The sequence below is a fragment of the Aspergillus foveolatus genome (genome assembly GCF_047715535.1).
Source record: "Aspergillus foveolatus strain CBS 279.81 unplaced genomic scaffold BDW70scaffold_116, whole genome shotgun sequence".
In the NCBI taxonomy this organism is placed as follows: Eukaryota; Fungi; Ascomycota; class Eurotiomycetes; order Eurotiales; family Aspergillaceae; genus Aspergillus; species Aspergillus foveolatus.
Window position 1 is genome coordinate 23,996 of NW_027396180.1, and position 15,593 is coordinate 39,588.

The 15,593-nt window shown below is 50.0% G+C and overlaps 4 protein-coding genes across 4 annotated transcripts; 1 reads left to right on the top strand and 3 right to left on the bottom strand.

Moving 5' to 3' along the window:
* Positions 1-3,610: 3,610 nt before the first annotated feature.
* On the bottom strand, positions 3,611-5,158 carry BDW70DRAFT_154251 (MDR family MFS transporter; the record flags this gene model as incomplete). The annotated part of the gene is made up of 1 exon (XM_073739802.1): positions 3,611-5,158. The coding sequence occupies one exon, from the start codon at positions 5,156-5,158 to the stop codon at positions 3,611-3,613; it is 1,548 nt and encodes a 515-aa protein (XP_073591190.1).
* A 1,728-nt stretch (positions 5,159-6,886) lies between these two features.
* On the bottom strand, positions 6,887-8,613 carry BDW70DRAFT_164554 (Pyruvate/Phosphoenolpyruvate kinase-like domain-containing protein; the record flags this gene model as incomplete). The annotated part of the gene is made up of 4 exons (XM_073741494.1): positions 6,887-7,439; positions 7,505-7,554; positions 7,606-8,090; positions 8,154-8,613. The coding sequence occupies 4 exons, from the start codon at positions 8,611-8,613 to the stop codon at positions 6,887-6,889; spliced, it is 1,548 nt and encodes a 515-aa protein (XP_073591191.1).
* A 1,179-nt stretch (positions 8,614-9,792) lies between these two features.
* BDW70DRAFT_166164 (pectin lyase fold/virulence factor) lies at positions 9,793-12,617 on the bottom strand (the record flags this gene model as incomplete). Its single annotated transcript, XM_073741922.1, has 6 exons — positions 9,793-10,465; positions 10,528-10,810; positions 10,895-11,541; positions 11,596-11,719; positions 11,767-12,118; positions 12,168-12,617. 6 exons carry the CDS (start codon positions 12,615-12,617, stop codon positions 9,868-9,870), a joined length of 2,454 nt encoding a protein of 817 aa, XP_073591192.1. The 3' UTR covers positions 9,793-9,867.
* Positions 12,618-14,571: 1,954 nt separating this feature from the next.
* On the top strand, positions 14,572-15,047 carry BDW70DRAFT_145010 (uncharacterized protein). Its single transcript, XM_073738353.1, has one exon. The coding sequence runs from the start codon at positions 14,634-14,636 to the stop codon at positions 14,796-14,798; it is 165 nt and encodes a 54-aa protein (XP_073591193.1). The 5' UTR covers positions 14,572-14,633; the 3' UTR covers positions 14,799-15,047.
* Positions 15,048-15,593: the final 546 nt, after the last annotated feature.

Here is a 15,593-nt window from a genome sequence, read left to right on the forward strand (position 1 = left end):
TTGAATAGCTTGCCACTTGCTGCGTAGCTTGAAAGGCCGCTGCACATCGAATCGAATGTCTGCTGCGCGAAGTACAGCTCTAGCACAGCTTTTTATCTGTTAACAATGGGCCATTTTTTATGCACTTTTATGTTTGAACATATGTTCTAGTCCTCCTTGGCAGTCGGTTATAGTCTCTGAGACAGATGCTAATGGCTGAAGTGTTCTCAGAGTCTCAAAGTTCTCTATGGGATACATCAGTCGTAAGTATAAGGTGGTTTGCTGAAGTATCCACTGGCAAGGGTTCATGTTTGCGTTGAAGGCACATCTATCTGCATTCATAGTTATGACTCTACAGCCAGCAGATAGACCCACCAATTATCCCTCAGAGTCCTCTTGCACAGGAAGACTCAAATATCAAAAGAGAGGATTATCAGGTACTATAGCGAGACGCCACAGGTCATGGAAACTGGAACCTCCATCACACATTTAGTAGAACAACGGCAACGAATGCTAGACTCGGTGCGGCAGGTTACAAAGAAACAACGACAGCACAACTACAGATAACAGCCAGAACATGAGACCGGTAGCGGCCAGGGCAGAAGTAGTATGGTAGTGCGAAGAGCCAGGAAAGCAAAGGCTGTGCAGGCAAGAGAATGTAGGCTGCAGTGATACTTGAGTCTTGATGAGGAAGAGAACTAGCCCCAGCTTGGCGATAGTGGAGAGTATTATCATTTTTGACTCTATCAAATGTATATACGCAGATCCAATATCGTAGGCCTCGGCCCCATGTTAAAATTGCCACCACGGCTGTCTAGGGCGACGAACTTCAATCCGTCCAACATCTGTGTCTAGCCATCAGTGTCTATGCTTTCAAGACGACGAGGACAGTAACGCACGCATGATATGATGATATGAAAGTAACCCTGCTTCAGCCAGGGGCTGCTCCGATTTATGCCCCATATGCTGTAGAGACTCAGACGTGGGAAGGCAGTCAGGGCATCCTGTAGAGACTTCCGCCGGGTTCCAGACTGACGAATGAGTGCGAGTGCGGCGACGGCAGCACTGAATTACTGCCCAGACGCCAACAATGGAAGTAGGAACGGTGATGTAGCGTGGAGAAGGTAAGGATATTTTCAGTGGACCTGGTCATGCCAATGATAGAGCGAGCGTCGACAAATGCCCTGGGATAGGACGGTGGAATGAGAAAAACAGCACCGTCGTATAATAAGAGTTGGTCAGAGGAGGGAGGAATAGGCCTGTTGCGAGTACGCGAAATGATGAAAAGCAGTCTATGCGAGACTTTAGCAGAGGGGAAAGAATGGCAATGAAGAACTGACATCAACAATTTACAACATAATGACAACTATAATCCAGGCACTGGCTCTTTAAATGCTGGCTCTCTAAATTCTGACTCGACGTGAGTATCACGGCATCGATCTCATCTCCTGCCAGCTCAACACCGCAACATGGCTTCAGACAAGGTCCTATGGTGCTGATTGGTTCCGAGAAGCTAAGATATGTTATAATATATCATCCTAAGTAAGAGGCTGACTGAAGGCTGGATGGTCAACGAATCACAGGAGGTGGCGTGGTAAGGTACGCAACCCAAACGAGAGTGTCAGGGTAAAAAAAGAAAATAAGGCAAAAAAGAGTGGGCCTGCGCAAGGCTTGCGACTTGCAACTCGTCAAGATTACCCAAGTAGGTGTGCCCGACACACTCTGACAAACTCTTAAGACGAGACTTCAGTTTACATTACCATATGCTTATTCATCGAAGTTGTGTGTCCCCCTAGGCTGACAGAACTTCTTGCTCTGACCTCAGCCCCCTACCCCCTTTACTGGCCCGGGGACCAGGCCAAGTCTATTTAATGGTGATTCGCTTGATCAAGCCCTGTCAAAGATTTTTCAAGCTGCTTGGCGTAGTAACCCGCAAGAAATCAATCTACTATCTTAATAACCCTAGCGTATATGGGATAAGGGTAGTTGAAGGCAGCCCAGAAGAAGTGCAAATGCGCACGATTGAAGTCTAGATAGCGTTCGTTCAGAGCAGAAGCACTACCCCAAGGCTAACTATAGCCTGCTACTCATCACTGGTGTTCAGAATTGGTCACTCCAGCTTCAACGTGAAGATTGGATGATTTGGTCGGACAACGAATACAATATTGTAGAGCACTCTGCCTTTACGGGTAGATGACTATCGCTGCCATACCTGATGCATTAGATGCTCAGTACACCTAATACTTGCTTTTTCTTCGACGTGCCATACTCAAACTACCTGATTCCTCCCTACCATGCACTAAGGCCGATGTTGACTCATCCACGACCACCACAACTGAATTGCTGAGCCTGACGAAGTGCCACCACTTTCATTACTTCTCAATGCACTCTAGGCCCCAATCATTTTCAATACTGCGTACCTCTTAGTGCTGACAGCTTGGTGGTCTACACCCTCAACGAAGAAGAGTTTGCCACGGTCTAGGGCTATTTGTACAGCTATTTGCTCCTTGTTTGTGGCTCTATGTTCAACCCGATGAGTCCTCGACTTGATCTTCGACTGGGCCAGCCAGTTACGTTCTGCCAGCGACTGCACTACCAGGAGTAGCCGGGGCAGTATGCGCAAGCTCCGTTGATATCAGGAGACGTTAAACACTCAAAGCCATTGTAATTCGTATATGCTAGATTACATCGGCGGAGGATTCGAGCGAGACGACATATGGACATACGCAGCCACCATTACGCCATAAATGCTTTGCTGCCAGGTTATCAGCAGCATTTTATGAGCAACATTTTGGACTCTGGACAGATTTCGAGTTCCGATTGACAAACAGAGCTATATCCGGATTGTCCACAGGCATAGCGAATGAAGTGACATTTCGCAGCTGGTCCAATGGGTCCTGCAACATTTCTGAGGTCGTTAAATGAACAGAGAAGCACATTGATAAGGAGTTCATTTTTGGAGTAGCTCAAGGACATGCTGGATATCGGTTTACACTACTTGATCATCAGTGAAGAGATCGTCAAAGGTGTCTCTAACGGTCTGCTCTCCATCGCGCATTCCAACATTGGGCTACACAAGTGCCTAGCAAATGCGTCGTTGGCTGGATCCGATGTGATGGGGAATCCAACAGAACTGTGAAGGTAGAGAGCAAAATATGCTATTTATGAACACTAACCAGTGACACTGACAAAGCACTTCCTGGACTGTTAGCCGACGAGTACTGTGATTCTGTCGCTAAAGGATTTACGGTGCGAAAAGGACCCCAGAACATGGTGGTTCATACCGCTGCCAGGAACCTCGAGCGGATAGTAGGGGAAGAGGGTACACAATTTCTTCCATTAGGGCTGGGATTTCCAGGAAAGACGTACGTTTCCCGCGAGAGTGCGTACTATCTCTAGATGTTCTAGCTGCAGATAACCAGTCAGGTCCGTGGCGGTCGATCTCTTTGCTTTGCTAGCTAATCAACTTCCAATGGAAAAGTAGCGCGAAAAATGACGGCTCTATTAGTGGCTAGCCAACATCTAGTGAAGGTACCTTTATGAGTCTTTAAATTTTACACATGCAGTCAAAGCTACCGCTTCTTGCGTTCCCAGTCACTGCCTCTTTCCCTGCCAAAAGCCTAGCCAGCGGCTACGAGCCGTCTTCTTCACACTCCCTTTCCACAGATTTCTCCCTCTTCTCAACCTCATCTGTCCTCCGACCCCAGAAATAACTCTTCATGGTATAAAGCACACTAAGACAAAGTCCTAAACCACCCAGCCCAATCGCAAAATACAGCGCTGAGCGGTACCCTTTCAACCGGTCCTCGGGTGAGTCACCGTGCACAATCTGGCTCTCGATCGTACCGGCGAACCCAAGACTGAGAGAAATACTGTAGTTGACGATCGTTGTGACCAGGCTCGCCGCAAGACCCTGGTGCTCGCGCGCAACGGCGTTGCTGAGCATCAACGTGGCAGCGGGGAAGGACATGTCCATGCCCCAGGGTATGATGATAAGTGAAACAAACGTAAGAGCCCAGTACGTTTGGTGCACCGGTGCGATGGTGATGAGGATCGTTCCGAGGGTAAATGCGGTTAAAGACATGCACATGATCAGTGGCGGGCGGATGCGGGACATGAGAAACCCCGTCGCGAAGGAGGCGAGAAGCCCTGAGATACCGGGCGGGATGAACTGTGCTGATGCAAGGAGGGGCGTTGCGCCGCGGGAGTCGAGGAGGAAGCGCCAGGAGTAGTAAATCCAGGTACCGAAACAGCCCCAGCCTGTTGCGACGCAGCCGAGTACGAAGCAGACGTCCGTGGAGAAGGCGTGGAAGGGGATGAGCGGGTGCTTTGCGTACTTGAATTCGACGACGAAGAAGGCAGCTATGAAGAGGGCGCCTAGGATGAGCAGGATGATCACGTAGGGTTCGGCCCATGAGACGGTAGGCGCTTGGTTCCATGCGATGTTGACAAGAACTAGACCGGTGATGCCGGTGAACGCGCCGGGGATGTCGAGCGAGACGAAAAGGTTATCTGTCGGTTTGGAGTGGTGGATCGGCGTGATGACGAGGTAGCCGATTCCGGCGCATACGACAGAGACGATGCACATAGACCAGTATGTCCAGGGCCACCAGGCCAGCTGGGAGAAGAGCGCGGCAAATACACCACCAATAATCGCACCGTTGGGAGCCGTCGCTCCAAACAGCGCAAACAGCATATCCTTCTTTTTCCCCGGCGCATATGTCGCGCCGAGAATAGCCAGCCCATTGGGCAGGAGCATCGCGGGCCCTAGGCCCTGCAGAACACGCGAAATAATAAACAGGATATAGTTTGAGTACACGCTAACGCCCGCGACGAGCGACCAGAGAGCCAACCAAAGGAAACCGATGATATACATCCGGTGGTACCCAAAGAGATCCCCGCATCGACCAAAGACAAGAATAAAGGTGCCGACTGTCAGGGAGTATCCAGCCAGGAACCAGGCCAGTCCGCCCTGCTCACTGAGCCCAAACTCGCCGCCGACAATATCCAGGGGCGACAGGCAGACACCGACATTCGCCTGCGTGATGAACTGCGACATGCATACTATAATAACGAAGACGATTTCGCGCGGCCGAGAGAATGTATCCGCGATGGACTGGTTGGTGTTGGTGCGCGAGAGCTCGTTGCCGTGCTCGTTCTTCTCCTGCTCGTCATCCATGGCGGCCATTGTGCCCGTCCTGGCTTCAGCCTTTCAGCCTAGGTTGCTTGCTGGACAGGCAGTTGGCAACTAAGTAGGGGCAAGATGAGGAATTATGCAGGATCCACCGACGATGAAGATAAGATTAAAGTATGACGTCTCCCGTTTAATTTTAAATAGGTTAAGCTTGTCGTCTGGACCCCGGAATACTAACTCCGAGTGAAGCACGTCAACCTTCAGTCACAATATGTCACAGTATGTTGCGCTGATTATGAATCACCATCCGCATCTTCTTCTGATAACTTTCAGAAAACAACCAATCGAGTCCGTGTTCGCTTCTAGAATGCTTCTAGAATTCTGAAGAACCAAAAGAAAGGGTTGACTTCGAATAGTTAGGGTTCATCCGTATTTCCGATGCCCCACCCGGTTGTTTGAAGGAATCGGAAATTCCGAGATGCTGAGGGGTTTATCCGGGCCCCTTTATCCGTATATCCGAAGGGCTTTCGTATCTCCCGATATATCGTTTAGCTTGGGAAAGTTGAACTCGCCTTTAATAATGTACCAATAATCGTAGATTCTGAACAGGAAAATGACTTCCTTGAACCCTTTTCTGACATTTCTCGATCAATTCGTTGCGGGTTGCCAGACCATGGCAATAGGATTTATAGTTCGTATCTAAGTTCGTATCTTTTTCGTATTTGTGTATCGGGATGTATTGGGCGGAGTTTCATCTCCTGTTCATTGTATGCAGCCATAGTTCGTCATCATGGTTACACACTCTGGCTCGCACCTGATGACTTGATAACCATGTGGCTGAGGTCTGGCGTATCATTTGCATTCCCTTCTCCGCCTTCCTCGTCACACGACACTTGGGGTGATAAGTTGCCTTCCGTAGTCGTAAGATGACAACTAAGGATGCAAGTAATCGCCTTCGGCGTTCAATCTCCGTTCTCACAGAATATTGCTCGAGTATAAGGCAGGGGCGGAATCTCGGAGTGTCCACCTCCGCCTCTATCCGTATTAACCCAAGACGAAGAACTGGCCGTGATCTTTAATCGACAATGCCGTTTGAGTATGATATTATCTCTAGCTAACCTGCGCAAGCTCAACTGGCAGCAAAAGTTAGAGAACAAGTCACGTTTTATCGCGTCATGGAAGCCAACGATCCAAAAGACGGACCTTCTTGGGTTTGAAGGTTTAGAGCTGTCAGAATCTCTACGTAGCGCTGGTCAAGGTAGCCTTCCCCGATCGGTAGCAGCGCTAGCTTTCCATAGCGCCATGGCGGAATCTCAGAGGGACCTTGATTTTTTATGGGAACCACCAGGGGTAGTTAGCTTGTATTATTGAGATGTGATCCGGGAGAGGTAGGATGGACATTTTGAATCCTTCTTCCCTCCGGCTTAACTGAGACGAAAGAGAGGTGTCGCCTGGACGTTCTTCGAATCCCAATAGTCATCCAAGCTTTGCCACATTTGTATCTAGACGTCGACTATTGTGCCAGGATAAGTGTTGATTCCCACGCGAAGAAACATAGAGTGGTGATGGCGAGCGGACTGATGACAAACGGCGCAGTTTGGCGATGACGGGTAGTGAGTCCGCGATGAGAGGCAGTGAGGAAGAATTCTCCTGAGGTTTCAGAGCCTCGTTGAGGAAACGAGGAAGGGTTGAAGCAGCACCGGGGTGAAAGAGCAATCACCACTCTGTGACCGCAGTTCATCCATGATAGACAAGCCAATTCTCAGTACCGGCTCAAATTGCATCGTCCCGCGCCTCTAAGCAAGCATCCGCCATTTTATCAATCGCATCTTCCCTATGTTTCTGCGTAATCCACCCTCTGTCCACCAGCCTCGCCAAGGCATCCCCTACCCAGTTCTGACAATTCCAATCGAGATCATCCCGCCCGTTTCGAATTGGCGTTCGTTCGACCGTCTGACATATCGAGTCCTCGCCGATCTTCGTCGGAATATCCGTCACTGGCACGACTTTGGCGAGAATCCCGACATTCGCGGGGTCGATGCCGGCGCCTCGGGCATGCGCGAAGCGGAAGAGGCCCGGGCACCCGATGACATGCATGATGCTCCGGCTAGACGAGGCGAACTGGAAATAGAGCGCTGTGTGGCGGTACTCGGAGTAGTCTAGGGGGTCTCCTTTGTAAACAAGGATAAAGAGCTTTTGGGGCATGCTTAATGACGGAATTGAGATATTGGTGGAGGTCTTGGTGAGAACTGCGGGGAGATTAAAAAAGATCTGATGGCGATCGACGGGACGTTCCTGGCGCCTCTGACATGATGTCATTGCCTCTCTAAGAATGGATAGTTCAGCAGTTAAACTAGTAGGGATCTAATATTTTGTATTCATATAATTTACTTCCTATTGACCAGTCCCTCCTCATCAAACTCGTACCGCGATTCCCGATCCTATTTCGTCAGTTCTATCTTTTACATCATCCTTGTAGATGGGGACCTTACCCAGTACTTTTTGAAGCCGACTCCCTCGCAAACCTCATCATATCCCAGGATCATCGGTGGGGGTGCATCCTCCAGCATACTTCTTTTCAGTCCCTCCAGCGCGTCCTTAACGGCCTTCAGCTTCGCAGCGACCAGCGTCCACGGATACGCGACCGCCGCAAAGCCCAAGCTAGCCAGCTCCTTAGCAGAAAGATTCTCCGTCATCCCTCCTTCAATGATATTTGCAAGCATCGGAATCTGTAGCTCCTCGACGCAGCGCTTCATCGCGTCGCGATCAGGTAATGCCTCTACAAACACCGCGTCGGCCCCAATTCTTTTAAACTCTTTCGCTCGGGTCAGGGCCTCGTCCCATCCATGAATCAAAGCATCTGTCCGAGCGAGAATAAATATGTCACGACCCTCATTGCGCGCGTCGCAGGCTGCCTGAATCCGAGCGTATGCTTCGCCGCGAGAAACAACAGATTTGCCTTTGGTGTGGCCGCAGCCTTTCCACAAGATCAATCTTAGGGCTTGTTAAAATCATTAAGGGAATGCGATAGGTGACGTACGTTTCGGCCAGGTTTGGTCCTCAATCATAACCCCCGCCGCGCCCGCTGCAGCGAAACTCTCCACCGTGCGCTTGACATTCATCGCACTTCCGTACCCTGTATCACCATCGACCATGATCGGTAGGCTCGTTACGCGGACTGTCTCCTGAATCTTATCGCACATCTCCGCCATTGCGATGTAGCCTGTATCCGGGAGGCCATGTGTGCTGGAGACCGCGAACCCGGACAGGAAGAGCATTGGGAAGCCGGCTTCCTCGATTAGCCGCGACGAGAGTCCATCGTAGCTGCATGGAAAAGCGAGGATTTTGGATCGGTCGGCGTACGCTTCAAGCATGAGCGATCGAAGACGCGAGGCTTGAAGCGAGGGGATGGCCCCGCGGCTGTTGGGGGGTGACTGTGACGTCATTTCTGAGGGTGAGGTGAAAGAGAAAGGGTAGGGAGATCTCGTCGTGGCTGCCATTGTAGAAGAATTTTGCAGGGGCTCCGGCTCTTGCAACTGAGTGAGGAGATGAAGGATGGGGAGAGTTCACGCGATATGGTCGCGGTGTTGCTGGAATTTGTGTCTGTCGTCTGCAGGCGGGGAGGCAAGCTGGAGCGCTCATTTGGTAAGAACAGGATCAACAGTCGATCCCTCAGGGCATTCGACGTCAAAACTTGCCTCTTTCATCCCCTCCTCCTAGTCCAAAGACCTTGACTAAGTTCAGCGCACCGTCTTACACCGTTCTCGATATCATGAGGTGCACGCGAAGATTGATATCGAATAACAACGGACTCTGGACCAGATAAATGCTTTGGGCGATGATTCTGGGGAGGCTATCTTCAATTGTGTTGCACCATATTTATAGTGAGTGTAGCTCTCCCTCTTACCCACGTGGTCATTGGAGGTAATGCCTTTTGACTTTTGCGATTGCAATGTAAGAGTTACTCTTCTTTGTGGCTAAATAGGAGACAGATCCCTTTCACGGTTGCAACAACACAAAACAAGAACCTGGCACCATCAAAAGGAATGCGGTACCTATCCTGGGCTATAGGTAGGTAGACTGGGAACACGTCGACCTGCCTGACACGGTCAGCGGCATGAAATTCATGAGGAAGGGCCCAAATTGCGGACTTGGTCAGCCTTTGAAAAATCTCAGTTGGTGATTTATTATAGCCACAAGGCCCGAGTCCAGGGATTGATAGCATGCTGTTCCGATGCGAGTTGCTGGGAAGAGATCTGAGCAGGAACTTTCATATTCAGTTCCAACGCGATTTCACAATGCTGTTGTGGGACCACTTTCGGCGACCTGTGGATGCTATGCCGTTAACCTTCTTCGCTGCCCGTTGTCAATGACAGGCTTTTTGAGGGTTCACGTCCGCTGCGAATCTCTAGCAACTGGGCTATGCCTTCTTGTATGCTTTCAATCAGCCAAGCACTTGACGTGCTGCATTGGATCTATACTATAAGCCTTAGCAAGATTACGGTAGATACTCAGAATCCAAGCACGGATCCTGCCCTTCACTCCTTTGCACGAAGCAGTCTCGTTCTAGTGAAGTTCATATCAGACAAGACGGGGCGTCGGTGACCCCGTCACTTGGGGTTTGCTAGAAGTGGTCAAGGTTAAGTGCTATTTTCACCACAGGGGCAGCATGGAAAATGCGTCAACAGTATTAATAATCACTCTTTTCTCCACTAATAATTGCACATGTCTACGCGATGTTGAGATAGAGAGATCTATTCAACATCATCCGCACCTTCAAAAACCGCAACCCCGATTCTTCGTTCCCAAGTACTTCCCTCCGAATCCTCAACACTGACTGTGAAATAATCGATTCCTGCGTCTCCATTTGAGGTATAGGTTGCTGTGGACCGATCAACAGCGACCTCTCCCAGTGCATTTTTGGTACCATCGACGGAGAATGACGGTTCAACGAACCCTCTCGCCAAAGCAGCCAGGTCAATCTCACCTGTTCCACTGGGAGTGACAAAGAGGTGCGGTTCAGCCATGAAGTTCAAGTATCCTTCAATAGCGGTATACCCGTTGCCGCCAGTAGACCCATCCCACCAGTCCGCTATCCCATCATTATCCGCATCCCAGGTGTCGCTACGCGAGACCTCCGGGAAATCCTCGAGTCCACCGACGTCGGCCTCGTTGTCAATAAGACCAAGCTTGCCTGAAACGGAGCCGGAGTATGTGGCCGTGCCCTCGAGAGTCTCTGTTATAATGCGAGTGTCGTGGTCGTCAAGGACAGGCTGCGACGCGCCGCTGTCAGAGAGAACCAGTTTATAGGCTTCGGCTGAAACTTGCTCGGTAATATAAGACGGGAAAAACCTGCTCGTTGTTAGTGTCCGGTTACTTTAATAAATTTGAACCGAGGAAGAGTGGACGCCTACGGCTCATCAAAGAATTTCTGGTAGCTCGGCGCAGGGTCAATGCTGATATCAGCGTAGCAGGCAATCTCAGATGTCTGGCCTGTACCGTCATCGACGACCTGCGTAGAATCCTGATCAAAGACGCCGGGCATCGAGTTGCCCGCACAGTGGTACTGCTGCGAGCCGGGGAGATTATCCTCGTATTGAGCGCGCAGAGCGTAGGTGAGGTCGCTGGCAGGGCCTTGCTTGTAGAGGTTGCCGACGAAGTTGACTTCCATTGCGCCACCGTCTGTAACTCTGCTGCCTGCACGGACGGGGCCATCAGTACATCATTCTGAAGGTATTCAGGAAGCCAGGGAGCGCATGGGGGGGGGGCAATTGGACGCACCAAAGTTATAGACCACATTGTTTCTGATATCCAATCTGCCTGCAAACGTTGCATTATCATCTACTCCACCTCCCATACTCCAGCTTCTTCCTTCAGCATGTGCAATCAGATTGTGGTGCACGCTAGCAACATCACCGCCAACAGTCGCCGCATACCCGTGAGCCGTGCCCTCGGGGTAGTTCTGGTGTCCTGCGACATTGAGTGGTTCCGAGATCATATTACGCTGGAAGGTGATATTCTTGGCCGTCCGGGATGAGAAACTCTCGTCGATCGCCCAGCCCATACTGCAGCGGTCAAAGATGCAATAGTTCGATCCGGACATGCCCATCCCATCGACAGTCTCACCCGTTGAGCTACCGGGGCGAACGCGGATGTGGCGGAAGATCACGTCTGATGCACCAGAGAGGCCTAGTGGCCAGCCCTGGATGGCGATACCCTTGCCTGGGGCTGTCTGACCGGCTAGCGTGACATGGTCGTCCGTGACGGTGAGACGAGAAGTGGTGGTGATGACACCGCCGACGTCAAAGACGACAATGCGTGGGCCCGTCTCGACGGTGAGAGCATATCGTAGGGTTCCAGGGTCTTCGGTGTCTTCAAGGCTGGTGACTTTGACCACTTTGCCCCCACGGCCGCCACGAGCGAAGCGCCTGTTCACCGATATTAGTACATCCAAATGGCGTTACGGCTAAGGGGGGCCGTACCCGTATCCCTCGGCGCCAGGGAACGCCAGGTGAGCTAGACGGAAGGTGAATATGCGACCGGTGTACGTGGTCTCTCCATCGACAACGTCAACACGCCAGTAATACGTGTCAAGTTTGTTCAGCCCTTCCTGTTGTTAGTGCTGCTGGAACGGCCAAAGAAAAGAGGCATACCTCCAAAAAGCGCGGTCGTCTCTGTCAGCCCTTCACTGGATCCAGCCAGGTCCGCTGGATCCGTTCCCAGATAGAGATTATACGTCGGATTCTCAACGTCGGCGGGCGCTCTCCAAGAAGCCATGACGCTGTCATCTTCGGCCTCGAGATGCAGGTCCCTATGGGCAGGGGTAGGAAACGAAACCTGGTGACCGATGGCCGGTGTATCAATCTCGAACCCATTCAGATAGACGAGGCCATCGCCACCAGAGGGGGTATAGACGATCTCTACCGGGTCGGAAGAAGAGACCGTGAATGTGATGTACGAGGTCTGCGCTTCCCAGATGTTGTCGACCCGGAGCGAGGGTTCAACCTAGACGGTCAGTCTGCACTGAGTATAAGACGGATGGAATAAGTCATACCGAAGTAAGCTCCTCTCCTCCAACCGATACGCCAATAGTCCCCGCCGAGTGCTCTGGATCGGACCAGAGATTATGCCAGGTGAGTAGTGTATGCACTCCTTCCTCCAAGCCCAGTATGCTCAGGGTGATTGGCCCCGGATTGTCCGCAGACGTGGTGATGCCCTGGTTCACAACCCGTTCGCCCAGGTGCGAGACCATCCGCGTATACTGATACTTGTAGTAATCGCCTTCTAGGTACGAACCATCCGGCGCAGAGATTGTGAAATTGACACCGGAGATTTCGGTAGACGAGCTCTGGGCTTCGCTTTCGACAGAGAAGGTAGAGAAATCGGGTTCGGCGAGATCGCGCACGCTGCTGGCCATCAACCGCACCCGGATCTGGGCCTCAGTCAGGCTGAGCAGACCCGCAAGTGCTGCCAGTCTCAGCAGAGAAGCCATCAGAGGAGCCATATTGCTTGTTGGCATTTAGTCAAGCCTCGAGAGAGCTCATGGCTTTATGTTGATTCTCCTGGTGCCTGCCAAGCATCGTATAGCAGCCGTTGCATAGATGAAACATCCGTGCTTTGGCATCTCTCCGCTAACCATTGAACTAGTATTTCTCCGAGATCAACATGGACATCTCCTAAATCGTCAGCTCCGTATCTCGTAACCCTGAACCGGAGTCTACATGAAACTCAGGGTCCCCGCCTGCCCTCTTTAATCCTCCACTCGGCCGCCGGAACATCCAGCGTTTCAAGCCGCTACTATCGCTTTGACGCCTGGGATATTCTGGTCTTTTGCGGAGAAACAGTTACTTCGGTCGTTGCTGACGCCGTGCTCGAGCATGACGAAGAGAATCGTCAGCAGCCATGACTCGTATCTGCAGGGCTCGGCTTGGCAATTAGCCCTGATGCACCAGTTCATTACAGGTTGACATCTGGGAAATTTATAAGTTTTCTGTGACCATTTTTATTTACTATTTCGGTGTATAAGTCCAGATGATCGCTCTTACTTCGGGAGAACTGTGATGATTGAAAACGTTGTATGCGTTTGTGGGCTGATTATATTGCAAATTCATTCTTGAGGAACGGACATTTCTGATGCACATTGTGGTAAAAAACCGTAACGTAGACACAAATCTAAACGGACCGCAAGCCGGTTTAAACATCTCTCCATGCAGACCCCAATCAAGGACGAAATCATGAAAGGCAGGGACGTTGCCCTTGCAGTCATCCTAAACCAGCGTTGCCACAAAATCGACTAATGACTGGCAAATAGTCTCTACTGGACCCGAAACGCCATTCAATATAAGACATAAATACAAGCCAGAAGTATATACTGTTCAGAAAGCATATGCTGCCTGTTGCAAGTTCTGCAATGAATTCAATTGAAGTATGAAGGATGATTGATTGTTGTTCTCTGAAGCTATCGCTAATGATATTGTTGTAGATGCTCAGAGGGGAAAGGGCAGAAGGAAACTGTATCAACTACACGAACGTAGCCTACTAAAGATCGGGTGCCATATGACGGTTGATTGTCTATCTCATTGACGATAGACCTCTTCTTCAATCTCTCTCTGTTGGATACATAAGAGGGGTCAGATCAGGGGTTGGAGATTAGGCCGTGACAACCAGAATAAAAGCCCTTACTAATAAGGGTTGACCCTTTTTGGTGTAGTGGCAAAATCTCTCAGGCCGCTTATATCACGTGGTGTAAGCCAGCCACAGAGGCTCAGGTGTACACGATGAAGGTCACATATATGTCATTTGATTTGATTTGATTTGATTTGAATTTATTATTTAACGTCACTTGGCGGATCACGGGGCCCACGTGATCTGCGGCCTCCCAGGGGCATCTGGACGTGCTGTCTAAACAGAACTCCCTAAAACTAGCTAGATACAGGTTTGAAGCAGCAACTATGGACAATATATGTTGGAAATGAGCGGAAGAAGCATCCGGCGCTACCCTGGCCAGGTCTTCGAGGGCAGATGCCCGTTTTGACTACCTATAGATTGGGGGGAGGGGCCGTACCCTTTGTCCAGGTTGATGTGTGGACTGTCGCACTTTCAAGCGCTCCGGCGGGCCCAATCACATATATGTCAGCTCTCGAGGTGGTTATTAGCGTTGAAAATGGTCATGTGACTAGTATGTGTAACGAATGATTATATTGAAGGTCTGATCTCCTAACTACGATCTGTATAGACAATTTATAGCACTTAGAGAGCTTCAGGAGGTAAGGATCTCGGTATCTGAAGGTAGCTCAGCCCATATGGATAGCTGTAATCCGTTTATGGCGGTGTAATCGTATCATACGATCAGGCGAGAAAGGTGCTGGATATTGATTAGTAAGGAGGAGCATTTCGCCGGTTGACAACACAATATATTTCCGTATCAGATATCATTTATTATTCTGCCCGGGCCGACCGCCTAGGTCACGGGCATCGTCCTGCGAGCCATTTATTACGATATGGCAACACCGCCTTTGGCATGTTCATGAGTATGTGCCAATTCATGCAGAAGACAGATCATTCACTGTTAGGGCTATTCAGTATGATTTCTTTGTTATCATCACTCATCAACTATATCATTATTCAGGTCCCTGCCTTTCCAAGCAGTGAACTGCTCTGGCGGTCCTCTCAAGTTATACGGTAGACTGCGGCACTAACCGCAAAGACCATGGTTAACCGCAACCATATCCAAAACCAAATGGTTTTGGTCTTTAAATTAAGACCGCAAATTTTTGCGGTGCGGTTTGGTCTTTAATCCAAGACCGCAAAATTTTGCGGTTTGGTTGCGGTCTTCTGCTTAAGACCGCAATGCGGTTTCGGTTAACCAATGGTTAGGTAAACGTAGCAAACAGGCTAAGCCTCGTGACCTTTTGGTCAGATGATTTTTTATGCAGTCTTTTTGGTATTTTTCTAGTATCTAGCCTGTATAGAGTATCTTACTAAAAATCCATTTTTTTTAAGGAAATAGTATTGTGCTTCTTTGATCTATTATACACTCATGGGGTTCCAATTTCAAATCCTTCTGGCATCCTGGTCTTCTTCCGTACTCGACAAGGCCGTTGTATATTCTCTAGATCAGCTGGTTCAGACATATCTTCATTCTCTGTCACGAGCTAGAGTCGTTGATACTAACAAGTAGCATTGGACTAGAGAAGAATTCGTTAAAGAACTAATAAACAGTGACCGTTGAGCTTCTTATATGCTTTGCCGGAATGGCAAGCTTGGTAGCGAGCTCGGGTCATAGGACTCCGAGCGTGTTGATCAGTATCAAACATATTGGTCACGTTGATAATGTTGACCACGTTGATCTTGTTAATCCTGTTGATCATGTTGTTGATCATGTTGATCATGTCCATCGCAATTCGGGCAATGCCCGAATCAAGACTTCGGGCGTAGCTCGTCACAAGATCAGCTAGTTCAGACATATCTTCATTCTCCT